General features: G+C 34.9%; 1 protein-coding gene across 2 annotated transcripts in view; it reads left to right on the forward strand.

Annotated features, from left to right (window-relative positions):
- Positions 1-17,773, forward strand: part of NEMF (nuclear export mediator factor) — a 79,979-nt gene that overhangs the window by 32,437 nt on the left and 29,769 nt on the right. For both annotated transcript variants that reach the window (XM_037834936.1, XM_037834937.1), the window contains exons 5-15: positions 8,529-8,677; positions 9,655-9,722; positions 11,523-11,609; positions 12,771-12,844; positions 13,628-13,698; positions 13,779-13,854; positions 14,234-14,296; positions 15,741-15,818; positions 15,904-16,112; positions 16,370-16,558; positions 16,827-16,890. In XM_037834936.1, coding sequence (XP_037690864.1) covers positions 8,529-8,677; positions 9,655-9,722; positions 11,523-11,609; positions 12,771-12,844; positions 13,628-13,698; positions 13,779-13,854; positions 14,234-14,296; positions 15,741-15,818; positions 15,904-16,112; positions 16,370-16,558; positions 16,827-16,890 — 1,128 coding nt within the window. The remainder of the gene's footprint in view (positions 1-8,528; positions 8,678-9,654; positions 9,723-11,522; positions 11,610-12,770; positions 12,845-13,627; positions 13,699-13,778; positions 13,855-14,233; positions 14,297-15,740; positions 15,819-15,903; positions 16,113-16,369; positions 16,559-16,826; positions 16,891-17,773) is intronic.

Raw genomic sequence — 17,773 nt, forward strand, 5'->3', positions numbered from 1 at the left:
TTTTGTTGCTTGTGCTTTGGGTGTAAAGTCTAGGAAGTGGCCTCCTAATACAAGGTCTTGAAGATGTTTTCCTACATTATCTTCTAGGAGTTTTATGGTACTTTCTTTTATATTGAGATCTTTGGTCCATTTTGAGTTAATTTTTGTGTAGGGGGTGAGGTAGGGGTCCTCTTTCATTCTTTTGGATATGGATATCCAACTCTCCCAGCCCCATTTGTTGAAAAGACCATTATGGCTCAGTTCGGTGACTTTAGGGGCCTTATCAAAGATCAGTCGGCCATAGATCTGAGGGTCTATCTCTGAATTCTCAATTCGATTCCATTGATCTATATGTCTATCTTTGTGCCAGTACCATGCTGTTTTGGCAACTGTGGCTTTATAATAAGCTTCAAAGTCAGGGAGTGTAAGTCCTCCCACTTCGTTTTTCTTTTTAGAGTGTCTTTAGCAATTCGAGGCATCTTCCCTTTCCAATAAATTTGATAACTAGCTTTTCCAAGTCTGCAAAGTAGGTTGTTGGAATTTTGATTGGGATTGCATTGAATCTGTAGATGAGTTTGGGTAGAATTGACATCTTAATGACATTTAGCCTTCCTATCCATGAACATGGAATATTTTTCCATCTTTTAAGGTCCCCTTCTATTTCTTTTAGTAGAGTTATGTAGTTTTCTTTGTATAGGTCTTTTACATCTTTGGTTAAGTTTATTCCTAGGTACTTGATTTTTTAGTTGCTATTGAAAATGGTATCTTTTTCTTGAATGTCTCTTCAGTTTGTTCATTTCTAGCATATAGAAACATTACTGACTTATGTGCATTAATCTTGTATCCCGCTACTTTGCTAAATTTGTTTATTAGCTCTAGTAGGTGTGTCGTTGATTTCTCAGGGTTTTCTAGATATAAGATCATATCATCTGCAAACAATGACAGTTTTACTTCTTCTTTTCCAATTTGGATGCCTTTTATTTCTTTGTCTTGCCGGATTGCCCTGGCTAGCACTTCCAGCACAATGTTGAATAACAGTGGTGACAGCGGGCATCCTTGTCTTGTTCCTGATCTTAGAGGGAAGGCTTTCAGTCTCTCACCATTGAGTACTATGCTGGCTGTGGGTTTTTCATATATGCTCTTTATCATGTTGAGGAAGTTTCCTTCAATTCCTACCTTTTGAAGTGTTTTTATCAAAAAGGGATGTTGGATTTTGTCAAATGCTTTTTCAGCATCTATTGAGATGATCAATTGATTTTTCCCTTTCGAGTTTTTAATGTGTTGTAATACATTGATTGTTTTTCTTATGTTGAACCATCCTTGCATGCCTGGAATGAACCCCACTTGGTCATGGTGTATGATTTTTTTAATGTGTCTTTGGATTCGATTTGCAAGTATTTTGTTGAGGATTTTTGCATCTATATTCATTAGGGAGATTGGCTGGTAGTTTTCCTTTTTTGTAGCATCTTTGCCTGGTTTTGGTATTAGATTGATGTTAGCTTCATAAAATGAGTTAGGTAGTGTTCCATTTTTTTCAATGTTTGAAAGAGTTTGAGTAAGATTGGTGTCAGTTCTTTCTGGAAAGTTTGGTAGAATTCCCCTGTGAAGCCATCTGGCCCTGGGCATTTATTTGTGGGAAGATTTTTGATGACTGATTGGATCTCTTTGCTTGTGATGGGTTGGTTGAGGTCTTCTATTTCTTCTCTGGTCAGTCTAGGTTGTTCATATGTTTCCAGGAAATTGTCCATTTCTTCTACATTATCCAGTTTGTTGCCATACAGTTGTTCATAATATCCTCTTATAATTTTTTTAATTTCTTCAGGATCTGCAGTTATGTCACCTTTTTCATTCATTATTTTGTTTATATGGGTCTTCTCTCTTTTTGATTTTGTCAGTCTATCTAGGGGCTTGTCAATCTTGTTGATCTTCTCAAAGAACCAACTTTTGGTGATATTTATCCTTTCTATTGTTTTTTTGTTCTCTATGTCATTTATTTCTGCTTTAATCCTTGTTATTTCTTTTCTTGTACTTGGTTTAGGATTGGTTTGCTGTTCATTTTCTAGCTTCTTCAGTTGATCCATTAGTTCTTTGATTTTGGCTCTTTCTTCCTTTTTAATATATGCGTTTAGTGCTATAAATTTCCCCCTTAGCACTGCTTTTGCTGCATCCCATAGGTTTTGGTATGTTGTGTTCTCATTTTCATTCGTCTCTATATATTTAGCAATTTCTCTTGCTATTTCTTCGTTAACCCACTGATTGTTTAGGAGTGTGTTGTTTAACCTCCAGGTATTTGTGAATTTTCTAAGTCTCTGATGGTTATTGACTTGTAATTGTATTCCATTGTGGTCAGAGAATGTGCTTTGAATAATTTCAATCTTTTTAAATTTATTGAGGCTTGTTTTATGTCCCAGCATATGATCTATTCTGGAGAAAGTTCCGTGAGCACTAGAAAAGTATGTGTATCCTGGTGATTTGGGATGTAATGTCCTCTAGATGTCTGTTAAATCTAATTCATTTATCAGATTGTTTAGGTTTTCAATTTCCTTATTGGTCTTCTGTCTGGTTGATCTATCTATAGGAGAGAGTGATGTGTTGAAGTCTCCCACAATTATTGTGGAAACATCAATTGCTTCCTTTAGTTTTGCCAATGTTTCTCTCATGTATTTTGTGGCACCTTGATTGGGTGCATAGACATTTACGATTGTTATTTCTTCTTGCTGAATTGCCCCTTTTATTAGTATGTAGTGGCCTTCTTTGTCTCTCAAAACATCCCTGCATTTGAAGTCTATTTTATCTGAGATTAATATTGCTACACACCTGCTTTCTTTTGGCTGTAGCTTGCATGAAATATTTTTTTCCATCCTTTCACTTTCAGTTTCTTTGTGTCCCTGTGTCTAAGATGAGTCTCTTGTATGCAACATATTGATGGTTCATTTTTTTTGATCCATTCTGCGAATCTATATCTTTTAATTGGGGAGTTTAATCCATTTACATTCAACGTTAAAACCGTGAAGGCATTTCTTGAATCGGCCATCTTATCCTTTGGATTATGTTTGCCATATTTTTCCCTCTCTCTATTAATATCCTTTATTGTACCCATACCGAATCTCTTTAGTACTGAACCTTTCTCCAAGTCTCTCTGTCCTGTCTTTGTTTCTCTGTCTGTAGGGCTCCCTTTAGTATCTCCAGTAGGGCAGGTCTCTTGTTAGCAAATTCTCTCAGCATTTGTTTGTCTGTGAAAAATTTAAGCTCTCCCTCAAATTTGAAGGAGAGCTTTGCTGGATAAAGTATTCTTGGCTGGAAATTCCTCTCACTCAGAATTTTAAATATATCGTGCCACTGCCTTCTTGCCTCCATGGTGGCTGCTGAGTAGTCACTACTTAGTCTTATGCTGTTTCCTTTGTATGTGGTGAATTGCTTTTCTCTTGCTGCTTTCAGAACTTGCTCCTTCTCTTCTATGTTTGACAGTGTGATCAGTATATGTCTCGGAGTGGGTTTTTTTGGATTTATTCTATTTGGAGTTCGCTGAGCATTTATGATTTGTGTATTTATGTTGTTTAGAAGATTTGGGAAGTTTTCCCCAACAATTTCTTTGAATACTCTTCCTAGACCTTTACCCTTTTCTTCCCCTTCTGGGACACCAATGAGTCTTATATTCGGACGTTTCATATTATCTATCATATCCCTGAGGTCCATTTCGAGTTTTTCAATTTTTTTTCCCCATTCTTTCTTTTATGCTTTCATTTTCCATTCTGTCATCTTCGAGGTCACTGATTCGTTGTTCAACTTCCTCTAGTCTTGTACTATGAGTGTCCAGAATCTTTTTAATTTGGTCAACAGTTTCTTTAATTTCCATAAGATCATCCATTTTTTTATTTAGTCTTGCAATGTCGTCTTTATGCTCTTCTAGGGTCTTCTTGATTTCCTTCATATCCCGTACTATGGTCTCATTGTTCATCTTTAGTTCTTTGAGTAGCTGCTCTAGGTGTGTCTCTTCTGGTCTTTTGATTTGGGTGCTTGGGCTTGGGTTATCCATATCGTCTGGTTTTTTCATATGCTTTATAATTTTCTGTTGTTTTTGGCCTCGTGGCATTTGCTGAACTTGATAGGGTCCTTTTAGGGTTTGTAGACCAGTTGAAGTCCTTATCTCTAATTTATCAGATCTACAGCTTCGTGGAGTACACTTTCTCTAACTAACCAGCAGGTGGCGTCCACGAGCCACCTGTTCTCCACAAGCCAGATCTCCCCTGCTTAGCCTTTTTGGTGAGTGGGGGAGTGAGTCTTGTGGGGCCCAATTGGTGTACCAAGCTTGCGTGTGTAGTTGGTGTTGCCTGCCCTGTATGTGGGGCGTGTTTCTGGGCAGTCGGGGAGGGGGGGGTGGCCCTAACAATCAAATCTCCCTGGTGATCCTAGAGTTTTAAAGCTACTGCAATAGTCTAATCCTTCGGTTCAGTCCTGCCACAGTTTGTCTCTGCCACTGACCCACAAGTCTTTGGTATTGGCGTATGGCTCCTGAGACTTGCAAGTGGGCCCCTCTTCCAGGCTGTGCACCCCGGGTCCTCTGTTGAGGGATGACTGTGCTATGTCACAGGTGAGTGCCGTCCCCCCAGGGCAGTTCTGGGCTGCTGGGCTGTGTTGGGAGGCTCCCAGTCTGCTCAAATGATGGCTGAATGGGGCTCTGTTAATTCACACTGCTCCCCCTTCCCAGCTCTGGGACATTCAGCTGAGGTTGCAGGGAAGGCCAGTGTCCACGCCCAGTTTTGTGGTGTGTGCCTGTTATTTGAAGCACTTCCGTCACACTGGGTTGTCTGGGGCAGCTCTGGGCTATGGGGCTGGCGATGGGCAGGAGTGTTTCCTGTCCACCAGGATGGTGGCTGTGAGCGGACACCCCCCTTTTCTTGGGAAGTTGTGTTGTTTAGTGAATTTTCTCAGCCACTGGATTATTGCCTTTTGTCTCAGAGCTCTCTTAGTTCTGCTCTTGACTTGACGTGCCCAAATTGCAATTCTTTGAAGCTTTCTGTATTGAGCTTCTTAGAGTAATTGTTTTAGAAAAAGCAAAAAGGATTTAAAAAAAAAAAAAACAAAACGGCCCTCCTCAGAGATCTAATGGGTTATTGAAATGCTAATAGACAAAGCAACCAGGGCCATTAAGGAAAGGTGCACAGGGCAGAGAGATCAGCCTTGCTTCGGGATTTGCATATGCGCCTCAAGGCCTGATCTCTGCCCTTCCCCTTTCTGTGTTCACCAGAACTCCAAAAATCCTCTGCTTTTATTTTGGAGTTTTTCGTGTTGTTTTTTTTCTATGCCTGTCTCCTCTCTGCTGGGCTGGCTGCTCTCAGAGTCTCTGGTGTCTGGTCTCAGTCTATCTATGGTTGGAGTTTGAATCAGTAGAATGAGTTTCCGATAAGAGCAGCCAAATGCAATTTTATTGAGATATATTTACAGACCACACAGTCATCCAAAGTGTACAGTCAGTTGTTCACAGTATTATCATATAGTTGTGCATTCATCACCACCATCAATTTTTGAACATTTTCATTATTCCAGAAAACAATAAAAATAAAAATGAAAAGGAACCCCCAAAACATCCCCTACCCACCATCACCCCTATTATTCATTTACTTTTGTCCCCATTTTTCTACTCATCTGTCCATACACTGGATAAAGGAGTGTGAGCCACAAGGTTTTCATAATCACACATTCACACCGTATAAATTATTTAGTTATACAGTCATCTTCAAGAATCCAGGCTACTGGATTGCAGTTCAGCAGTTTCAGGTATTTCTTTCTAGCTATTCTAATACAGTAGAAACTAAAAAGAGATATCTGTGTAATGCATAAGAATAACCTCCAGAATCACCTCTTGACTCCATTTGAGATCTCTCAGCCGTTGAAACTTTATTTTGTTTCATTTCTTTTCCCCCTGTTGGTCAAGAAGTCTTTCTCAATCCCATGATGCCAGGTTCAGGCTCATCCCTGAGAGTCATGTCCTATATTGCCATGGAGATTTACACCCCTGGGAGTCCTGTCCCACATAGAGGGGAGGGCAGTGAGTCCACCTGTTGAGTTGCCTTAGAGAGAGAAGCCACATCTGAGCAACAAAAGAGGTTCTTTGGGGCACAGTTATTTGTAGGCTTAGCTTCTCCTTTGCAGTAAAAGCTTCATAAGGGTAAGTCCCAAGATCGAGGGCTCAGCCTTCTACATTGGTAATCCCCAATACTTGCGAGAGTATCAGAAATTCCCCAGGGGGGGGGGGTTAATATTTCTACATTTTCCCCCAGTCCCTCAAGAAGACTTTGCAAACATATGTTTATTCTCTGCCCAAATTACTCTGGGATATATTGGGTTTTCACACCAACCTGTGCAAACCAACCAGGCCTCACACACTATTCAAGTTACCATGAAATTATGGTGTTTGAAAAACTGTCCATACAAGTTAAATTATATAGTGCACTACAGAAAGTATAGATTTTGTACCAAATAAATGTTTTCCTTTGATCTCAAACAGAAGCTGAAGTTTTAAAACACAGTCAATATCATCCTTTATCCTTTAGTCTGATTTACCTTAGTCCTAACAAAGTCCATTTTGTTCATATCTCTAATTGAAGTCTGATCTCTTTTGCAGCTTCTTAAACAGTTGCTGTGTGGAGTAATGCTGACATTCATAGCTGCTGAACTCTGGTTCTGAGTCTCAGGTGTCACACAGATATCTGAAGTTCCAGGGACTGACTGACCAAGTTATACATAAATAATTCATCATCTCAGAATTTAGAAATAACCATTACAATTTAGGAATAGATGTGACTGCTGTAAGAGCTTACAGTCTAGAAGCCTTTACAATAATAAGCCTTCCTCTGCTAACCTATGCTTACAGATTCTATTCTCAGAGTTTGCACATTGTAGTTGGTCCATATTAGTGAGGCATTATAATTTGTGTCTTCTCATTTCTGGCTTATTTCATGTATTTACTGTCCTCAAGGTCCATTCACCTAGTTGCTTGCCTCACAAAATCACAGATTTTTTTTTCTTTTTTTTTTGATTCTTTCTTTATACTTTTTTGAAAACCTTTATTTAAGAGTGGCCTGTCAGGGAAGTCTCTGCCTTACTGGATTATCTAGATGTTCCTGATAAATGAACAGTTTGATTCAATAAACATTTATTAAGCACTTTTATGTGCCAGGCTCTTTGTGTGGTCCATTCCTCTCTCCTTCAAGACACATTTCATGAACCAGTGCAAGAGACTCTATACAGACTTCTTTCCAAGCCCCCTACTCTCTTTTTCCAGGTAACTTTTCTGCTCCTTAACTTAAATGAATGATTACATTTGAAATCCTTGGTTACTCTAAAATCATAACCTTTAGAAGTAGATAATTACTCTTTCAACACTTAGTAACTTCTGCTCATTTCTGTCTCATCAAAGTGAATGGTGAGTCCCTTTACTGAAGCCACTTCTCTTGCAACCTGTCATTCCCCCATGAGATTGAGTCTACTCTCATCTTCTGTGATTTCTAAGCCATTCCTGAGCCATTTGTGACTTTTTATTTTCTGTGTGTTTTAATTATACAACAGCTGTATCTTAACTGCCTGCCAGTCAATTTAGAATGTTGTATTCTATGGATAGTTTTATTTTCATTGTGTTTTCTGTCTTTTTTTTTTTAATCAAAAAGATAATTTATCAGTATTACATTTTAAAAAGCTTTTACTCCTAAATCCTTAACAAATAGTTTCATTTTTACCTACATTTGCCTTCCACTTCCTAGAATACATAATTTTTTGTGTCTTGCTATTTTTTTTACTTAACGTTATAAACATTTTCCTTTTTGTTACATAGTCTTCATAAGTTAACAACTTCTTAATATTTTGTTATGTTGATATATCATAACTTATTTAATAAGTTCCCTAATTTTTACATTTAAGTTGCTTCCACTCTTTTTTCTGCTGCTAATAAACTGCAGCACACATCTTTAAGCACATAGCTTTTGGTGTTATTATTTCATTGGGCTGCATTACCAAGCAAAGGGTATAACTTATCTTTATTACTCTTGCCACATAGCTATTGCTAACTAAAAGATAAATTGCAGTGAAAGTGTAGTAGCTCTTTGAAGTTTACTTCACACATAATACACTTGCTTGACTTCTGAAATGTATGTCTGTTCTATTTCTCCTAATAAGCCACCATGTTTGTAGAACTGCCTTATAGTTTAACAGTGAGCTCAGTTGGGGGTCATCATGCTGTTGGTTGTGCTTTTATTAGTGACTTAAGCAGAGCTACTAGATAATAAATTATAAGTTTCTTTAGTCCTTCACTATATTTCAAACTTTGGGTCTTTAGAATTTATCTTATTTCACAGTAGGAAGATAACAACATACACTGGACAAGTGCAGGGAGTGCTGTTGAGATGTTTGACTCAGGTTCTCTTTTTTGTTTTGTAACTTCATTTCTGTAAACAGTGGTTAGGTTTTTAAGAGATTGCATTTTCTTTCCCCATTTTTAAGAAGTTTCAAGAATGATTTGGAAAAGCATTAAATTGAATTTCATTATGTTGCAGGGGAACATTGTTCTTACAGATTATGAGTACCTAATTTTAAATATCCTAAGATTTCGAACTGATGAGGCAGATGATGTTAAATTTGCTGTTCGAGAACGCTATCCAGTTGATCATGCTAAAGCTGCTGAACCTTTGCTTACCTTAGAAAGGTAACTTGTTTTGTTTCCAAATTGATTTCATATTGTATTAAGAGTTAAAATAGGTCATATGTCAGAATAGGAAACAATTGTAAGATGAGAAAATTTTGTTTACTTGAATGAAATACTAAATCTAGATTGCTTGAACTATACAAATGTGCAAGTAAGCAATTAAACATTTGAGAATTGGAAATGTATGCCTTTTTAAAGTGAGTTTGGGGTCACTTCATATGTTAATTACGATTTCCTTGTACAGTGAGGGGAATTATTAGCTATTCTGTGAGAAGACAGAATGATATCCTGGGCAGAGTGCAAGGGAGATAGAAATTCTGGTTTAGCTAAGAAAGGGGAGTGGGGTGGGATAAGGTAATGATTGTAGCTGTACTTTTCTGGCTGAAAGGTACATCAGAGGTTCTCTAAGTTTAGCATGTATCAGAATCACTTGGAGGGCTTGTTAAAACATGGATTGCTGGGCCCCTCACCCTGCCCCCTGTTTCAGTAGATCTGGAGTAGGGCCCAATTCTAGGAAATTCCCAGGTAATGTTGGGGGACCACACTTTGAGGATCACTAGTCTATGGCCTCCTTAGGAGTTGTCATTAAATGCTTAAATAGGTAAAGCTATTTCAGGCGTTAAGATATGTCACCAGAATCCACAAACAGCATTCAACTTTTATATAACAATATCTCTTTCATGTCACTTATATATGGGCAAATTGAAGATAAGCAGTATGACATAATTGAAAGAATACTGATTTATCTCAAAACCTGGATTCCAATCCTAATTCTGCTGTTCAGGAATCTGTTAATCTTGGATAAATTACTTCTGTGACCATTTCCCACCTACAAAATGAACTAATTTCCATTATATTTCAGGGTTTTATTGTAAAGATCAGGTAAATTGATATATATGAAAATATTGTGAATATGAACATTGCCATAGGTTTATTAAATATAAAATTATAAGAGGGGTGTCAATTCTGTTTCATAGACTGACTGAAAGAATATCCAGTGCACCTAAGGGTGAGCTGCTGAAGAGAGTTCTTAACCCATTACTTTGTGAGTAATCATACATATGGCAATGAAATGTTTGCAAGATACAGTTTTCAAGAATATATTTAGATCTTTTTATATTTCTGATAGAAAATTAGAGTAACTTTGATAAATGTAGAAAGGAGTTTAAAATGATTTTTTGTATATTGAGTATTTCAGTGGAAACATTTATTATACCCAAGAGTTGGAAACTTTATCTGTTAGGTTTTATTTAAAAGCAATACAGTTGTGTAAATTAATAGTGTGTTATCTAGCACTTTAGTGCTAGGTATAGTATTCTAAGAAATCAGTATTTCTGATATTTTCAATATGAGTTTCAGTTTAATAATCACCTTGCTTATTTTTTTTATTGGTGGGTCTCAGGACACCCAGCATCTACCAGGCTTCTTTGATACTCAGTGAAGATAATCCAATAAACTGTTACATTTGAGAAGATCATCATTTATCCATGTGGTAGGGAATGTGGAAAAGACATTGGAGTAGTTAGATACCCTTGATAACTGAGCTTTAGGGGTTACTCTTCCTCTTCTATGAAATTAGAATGCTTTAGAAAGTTATCTTTAGAATTTTCCAATTGTTAGTTTAGTATGGGTAAAATTAGTAAATTCAGATTAAGCCAAGGTGTCACCCTGGCAAATTCCTATAATTTTTTAAATAAGGTAGTGTAAATCCTCAACTTTGTTCTTTTTCAAAGTTGTTTTGGCTAGTCCAGGTTCTTTGCATTTCCTTATAAATTTTAGGACTATCCTGTTAACTTTTTACAAAAAAAGCCTGCTGGGATTTTGATAGGGATTATGTTGAATCTGTAGATCAATTTGGGGAAGATAACCATCTTAACTATATTGAGTCTTCCAATCCACCCATTTCTTTAGATCTTCTTTAGTTTCTCTTAACAATGATTTGTAGTTTTCAGTGTATAAATCTTATACTTCTTTTGTGGAAACTTATTTCTAAATATTCTGTTCTTTTTGTGAGTGAAATTGTTCTCTTATTTCATTTTTGGATAGAAATACAATTGATTTTTTTGTATATTGGTTTTGAATCCTAGAAATTTGCTAAACTCAATTATTGGTTCTAGTTTTTTTTTTTATGGATTCCTTCAGGTTTCCAACATTTAGGATCATGTCACCTGTGCATAAAGATTTTTTACTACTTCCTTTCAAATCTGGTTGACTTAGTTTAATTAGTGTATTTATTTATTTTTACCTTATTGCACTAGCTAGAACCTCCAGTACAGTGTTGAATAGCAGTGGTGAGAGTGGACATTTTTGCCTTGTTTAAGATCTTAGGGGGAATTCAGTCTTTCCACATTAAATAGGTAGGGGTGCTTTATCAGGTTGAGGAGGTACCTTTCTCTTCCTGTTTTGTTGAGAATTTTTATTAGGAATCAGTGTTGAATTTTTTTCAAAAGTTTTTCTGCATCTATTGAGATCGTCATTTGGTTTTTGTCCTTTATTCTATTAATAGAGCGTATTGTGTTAATCAGTTTTTGGATGTTAAGCCAAGCTTGCATTCCTGGGATAAATGCTGCCTGGTCATGGTTTGTAGTCTCTGTTACATGTGGCTGAATTCCATTAAATTTCTGTAACTTTTGTAGTGACTTCTATTAAGTTATTGTAGTCTCAAATTTCTCCAAATACTTGAACTGTCATTTCTAATGACATTTCAAAATAAATAAAAACTAATTGTTATTTTCACTGACTACTATTATTGAGTAATTGTTTATACTGGGATATAAGTTATACTGTAGTTGGAAAGTTAAATTTTATAGGAAAATACTAAAAATAATGCTCTTTGATTTTATAGCCTATGGACCAGCTCTCATTGAACACTGTCTTATAGAAAATGGATTGTCTGGCAATGTCAAAGTGGATGAAAAATTTGAAACTAAAGGTATATCTGAATGGGAGAAGTTTGATCTATATTTATTTCCTTTCTGAAAAACTATAAAAATTATTTCTGGAAAAGTAATGAGTAAGCATTTGACTTATGAGTATCCTATAATTTGGGTATTACTGGTTTCATACTCTAATGTGGTGCTTGATCCCTAGCAACATACAGTTAATTTCTTGATCTACTTTATTATCTTTCAACTTTAGAATATCCTTCTCTCCCCTTCAGCAGTCACACTGATACAAGGCTTGAGGGAGTTGAATTATTAACCTTCAAACCAGAACCTCGAATGCTTCTAGAAATAGTGTTACTCACAAATTATTCATTATTCATGAATACAGTACAGTTGTACTGTAGTGTAGCTTATGTGATGAATTAATTAGGCTTTTGTAACTACTTTGGGAACTTAACTGTCAGATTAGGATAATTAAAAAATTAGAGGAAATATAAGGAAAATGGAAGATTTTAATTTTGGCAAAGTTTGACTTGCAGATTTTCTTGTAAGAGTTTTTAAAAATCATTCTTGGTGTTTATATTTTGGATTATATATCATTTCTTAAGATATAAGGGTAATATTTTTCATACTGTAGATTTTGTTTAAAAATATGAATTAAAAGTGAATGTTTTAATTTCTGAAGTATACTAATTTAGTGCAATCCCAATCAAAATGCCAACAAGTGTTGTTTTTGTGTTAGTATTGTTTTTTATAAAATGTATCTGATATCATCTGGAACAAAAGCATGTGAAAAATGTTTGGGAAAATTGAAAAACAGTAGTAATAATGGGGAATAACCCTTTCACAGGTTAAAATGGATTATGAAGCTACAGTAATTAAAACAGTAAGTTTTGGGATAAGTTATAGATAGAATAAAGAATCTAGAAACATATATATATAGGTATTTAGTTATGAACAAGGTGCCTTTGAGATCATCAGGGGAAAGATGGATTCAAAAAAAGCCATTGAAATAATACACTAGTCAGAACATGCCCCTGTTTATGTGTATTGATCACACACATGAAATAATTCTATGTAATTTTCTTAATACTTTACATTATTTCATAATTTCTGTACTTCACATTTCTGCTTTTCTACATTTGTTAATGATGGTTAATTGACACTTGTGATTGCTATTCCTCTTTCCCTTTTTGTTCTCCCATTAGACATTAAGAAAGTACTTGTTTGTCTCCAGAAAGCAGAAGACTATATGAAAACAACATCCAATTTCAGTGGAAAGGTAGCACCATATATACCTATTGGTTGTGATTTTTTTTTCGGATCTTCAAAATTTAAAATCTCATTAGAGGGTCAATATATGTAAATTTTTTGTTACAATTTGGAAAATTGATGTCTATTATGCCTTTTTAAACAATTGCTGTTGCTTTGTAATTTTTATTCTTTGTCTTTTATAGGAAGTACTATGTCAGGTTGATTTTAGATAGAGAGGCACATTTTAATTTACTAGCACTTTTCAAAGCTTTGGTGCTTTACATTTCTCCAATAGGTAACATCCTTTGAATTACCTCATACCTTATGTGCATGTTCCTTATTTCAAGGTATAACTTTACTTACAGTCTGAGGGGTAAAGGTTTCCAAGTCGTTATAGCTAAATTCAGTCCAAAGTCATTTATAAATGGATTCAAATTTCCTACCAACAAAATGAACTTAAGGTACACTTTCTCTGCTAATTTGCTTAAAGAGTCCTTTTGCCTTTATTTATTGCAGAGCATCTAAAAAGAAAGAAAAAAGTGAAAAGCACATATATTTATCCCACCACTTTTTCAAATGGTGATTAGTTTTCATTTTCCTTATTCCTTTCCTGTTTTTTCTTGTCCATGTAATTAAAACAGTATTTTCGAACAATACTCATCAAGCCTAAAAAATTTTACATTATGATGAAAAGTGATACGATTGATAGATAGAACCAATTATTCATAACTAAGGTAGTTTTATAAATAGTGGAAAGTAAATCTTCACCAATTTTTGGATAGAAATAAATTTTATTGTTGGATTTTTGTAGGGATATATCATTCAGAAGAGAGAAATAAAACCAAGCCTGGAGGTTGATAAACCAACTGAAGACATACTCACGTAAGCTTGTAGAAATGGATCAATTTGCTATGGATGATTATGAATATTCTTGAATGTGAGATAATAAATGTGTTTTACAGGTATGAGGAATTTCATCCTTTCTTGTTTTCACAACATTCACAATGTCCATATATAGAATTTGAATCATTTGACAAGGTAGGTTTTCCATTTCTTTTCTTTGACCAGTTAAATAGCATGATACAAGTTTCTAAATTAATTTAAACTTACTTTGAATGAGAAATTGAAAATAGTCTTGCTTCACAATTAGCTATGAATCTAGAATTAAAAATCAATGCAGTCACAGATATAGCTGTTAGAAACATCCTTGTTGCCATTTGTTTTAAGATGAAAGATTAAAGATTTGAAGTTAAGTTGATTCTTTATACTGTTAACTGTGTAATACATTTACTGGAAATCTGTTCAAGTGTTTTGAGTGGTGTTATGAAACAAAATAAATATAAAAAATCTGAGTATGTAAGGAGAAATAGGCACCATACTTTTTTCAACTAGTTTTTGTTTGTCTTTTTTTAATAAGGCTGTGGATGAATTTTATTCCAAGATAGAAGGTCAGAAAATAGACTTAAAAGCTTTACAACAGGTATGGTATTAAAAACACTTATATTATACCAACTAGCCTTTGTGTAGTTCAGAGGGTGGATGATGTTTTCATGTAGGAATGAGCAACCTTTCAGTAGCATAGAAACTCCCTAATCTCTTTGGATAAAGGTCCAGGGGAGGTCTCATTGTTGACAAATATGTCCTTATTTATTCCATCAGTATATCAGATATTCTCTAAAAAGGAAATTACAATGTGAGGCCTATTACCTGCTTATATCCTAGTATTATTTGCTTTAATAAAACAACCCACTATTTCTCAAACTACTGTTAAGGGAATACTGTTCTTATTTTAGATATTCCAGAGAGGGGGAAGAAGCTTTTTTCCTTTACAAATTGGTATATTTGTATTTTTTTAACTAGGTTTTTAATAGGTATATTTGTATTTTTTTAAACTAGGTTTTTGAACTAGTCATTTAATGTGTTTTACGTTTTATCAGGAGAGTTTAATATGCAGTGTTTTTTTAAGCACATTTAACCATGTTTTTAGAGCTTTTGCTCTTAATTTGAAGGGGGTTTGATTTTTCAAAAGTAGTAATAAAGTCTTAAAAATTTGTATGCAAAAATTTGAAATCATATGAGTTGCCTTCTCCTCCCCATTTTAAAAAGTAAATAGTAACATCATTTCAGAGCATATGGTTTGAATGAATTGCATATTGTGATTGCCACATGGTGGCAGCACTTAAGCTGTTAAACAAACATTTTGCAGTAAAATTTGAGCCCCATGTTTTTATGTGCATTGGCATATCTTTGAATTATTTTGGCACTTATTTTGGGTTCTTTTAATAGTTACTGTTCTTATGATTTAAATCTTTCTAATATTTGATAGTAATTTCACTCATCATTCAAACACTGAGTAATTGGTGATGCTGTTACTTGTATTACAAAATTTCCCCCAAAATCAATAACTTTGAAATGTAAATTATGTATGATAAAATGTTATGTGGAAGGTCAAATAACTATCATGTGCTGTTAATTTAGGGAAAAAAGAGTACCTTGTAAAACACTAAAAATACTGCTGAGAAAATAAAAAGCGTGAGATAAGAAGCTGTTTTGGTAATTTACGCACTCCAAGAATGCATTCCCCCAAACTTTAGCATTTATGCTGCTATAGAAAAATATCCTGAATTCTACTTGTTTCAATAATACAAGGGCTTTAGGGATGCATATCTTACAGAAAATGTTGCCTGTATTTAAGGTCCTTTCTGTATAAAGAATGGAAGATAGGTAGACAGGAGAGGTAATTTTGGAGCATGAAATACTTTGGGATTAGATAGGCTTTGGGGAAATTTATGGGGAACTTTAATTAAGTAGATAACATCGAGGGAGTAGAGGTGAGTGTGGGATACTGAGTTTCAGGAGAGAAGAGAAAGTAGTGCCAGGAAGTAGAAATCTAATTTTTTAAAAATCTGTTCTGTCAATAAAAGGAAAAACAAGCATTGAAGAAGTTAGATAATGTCCGAAAGGATCATGAAAACAGATTAGAAGCTCTTCAGCAGGCTCAGGTATTATGTTTTGATTTTTCACATGCTTTTTCAAAAATAACTTTAACTGGCATTGTGGTAAAAATGTTTTTGTTTATTTCTTAAGGAAATAGATAAACTTAAAGGAGAGCTCATAGAAATTAACCTACAGATAGTTGACAGAGCAATTCAGGTAGTTCGAAGTGCTTTAGCCAACCAAATAGATTGGACAGAAATTGGGTTAATTGTGAAAGAAGCCCAAGCTCAAGGAGACCCCGTCGCAAATGCAATCAAAGAATTAAAGCTACAAACAAATCATGTTACAATGCTGCTAAGGTACGTTGCACTTCTAGTTAAGTAGTTAATGCTTGTATTTATTTTGCTGTTTAATTGTTCTCTGTTCACTTTTTTCTTGCCTTATACTTGGAAACTTATCCTTGAAGATAAAGAAAAAAATTAACTTAATTTACATTAAAATAAATATTGAAACTCCTTAAGTACTGTAAACCATTTATAATTTTATAGAGGAAAAATTGAAAATATAAAAGTGACGTCATTGACGTTAGTGAAATACTATTGAATATTTTTAATAGAAATCCATACTTGTTATCAGAGGAGGAAGATGATGTTGATGGTGGCATCAGTGTTGAAAAAAATAAAACTGAACCTCCAAAAGGAAAAAAGAAAAAGCAAAAGAACAAACAGTTGCAGAAACCTCAGAAAAATAAGCCATTACTTGTTGATGTTGATCTCAGCTTGTCAGCATATGCTAATGCTAAAAAGTAAGTAAATAAGTTCAAACTTTAGGTAAAATGTTATCTGCAATCAATCAGTTAAGATATAAAGGATGTTAAGAAAATCTGTATTTTGCCTGTATATACTTCTTTTGGGTGAAACATTTTTTTATCTAGTTTTGTGCATTATACAACTCTGTTTTCATACAGAATAAAGTGTATGGTGATTTTAAGAGCCTATAAAATTTGAAATAACCTAAATAGAGAACCAAAGAATAAAGATATTACTTAAAATTTAAGAGAAATGTTTTTCTAGGTATTATGATCACAAGAGATATGCTGCTAAGAAAACACAAAAGACTGTTGAAGCTGCCGAGAAGGTACTTAATATTTCTTAGAACAAATGTTAGTTGTTTTTCACTGTTTTAATTTAACGGGCTTAAGTATTTTTGCTACTAAGATACGTTTTCTAATCCAGAAATTACTTTGAAACTTAATTTTACGTAAAATGTGTGTATTTCCAATATTTCTTTCCTTTCTCAAACCTGCTCCCCAGTGTTCCCCACTCTTTGTAAATAGTACCTTCATTCTTCTTGCTTATACTGAAAACATTGGCGTCATTCTGGACTCTTCTTTATAAACCATATCCAAATCATCAGCAAATTCTTTTGGCTCTTTTAATATATATCCAGAATCTGGCCAGTCTCATTTTTTCCACTGGTTGTGTTTGCTATCATCTCTGCCTTCACACAGTCTATAACAATAGCCTATTATTAGGTCTCTCTTCTTCTACCCTTTTCCCATTACAGTTTGTTCTTCACACAGTAGCTATGTTATCTGTTTAAGTCAAAGCAAAGTCATTTTACTCCTCTGCTCGAAATCTTCTGGTAGCTTCCCATCTTACCAATAAAATTCATAGCCCTTCCCCTGGATTACAAGGTGTCTTACATGATTTGTTCTGCTCTGATCTCATTGTCTAGGCTCCTCCTCTTGCGTACTCTTTTCCTGCTGTACTAGGATTTTAGCTGTTCCTGAAACAGTGAAGCATGCTGTCCTCTCAGAGCCTTTGCACTGCTCTTTCTACCTGAAATCCTCTTCCAGTAGAAAGTTTTACAGTCTGGTCCCTCCCTTTATTCACATGTCTATGCAAATGAGACCTTACCAGAGAGGCCTTTCTTGATCACTCTTTCTGAAATAGGAATACCCTTAATCACTCTCTCTTTGCTTTGTGTTTCTTCTTAAACACAGCCCCTACCCCTGCCA

The sequence above is a fragment of the Choloepus didactylus genome, chromosome 4 (assembly GCF_015220235.1).
Source record: "Choloepus didactylus isolate mChoDid1 chromosome 4, mChoDid1.pri, whole genome shotgun sequence".
NCBI lineage: Eukaryota > Metazoa > Chordata > Mammalia > Pilosa > Megalonychidae > Choloepus > Choloepus didactylus.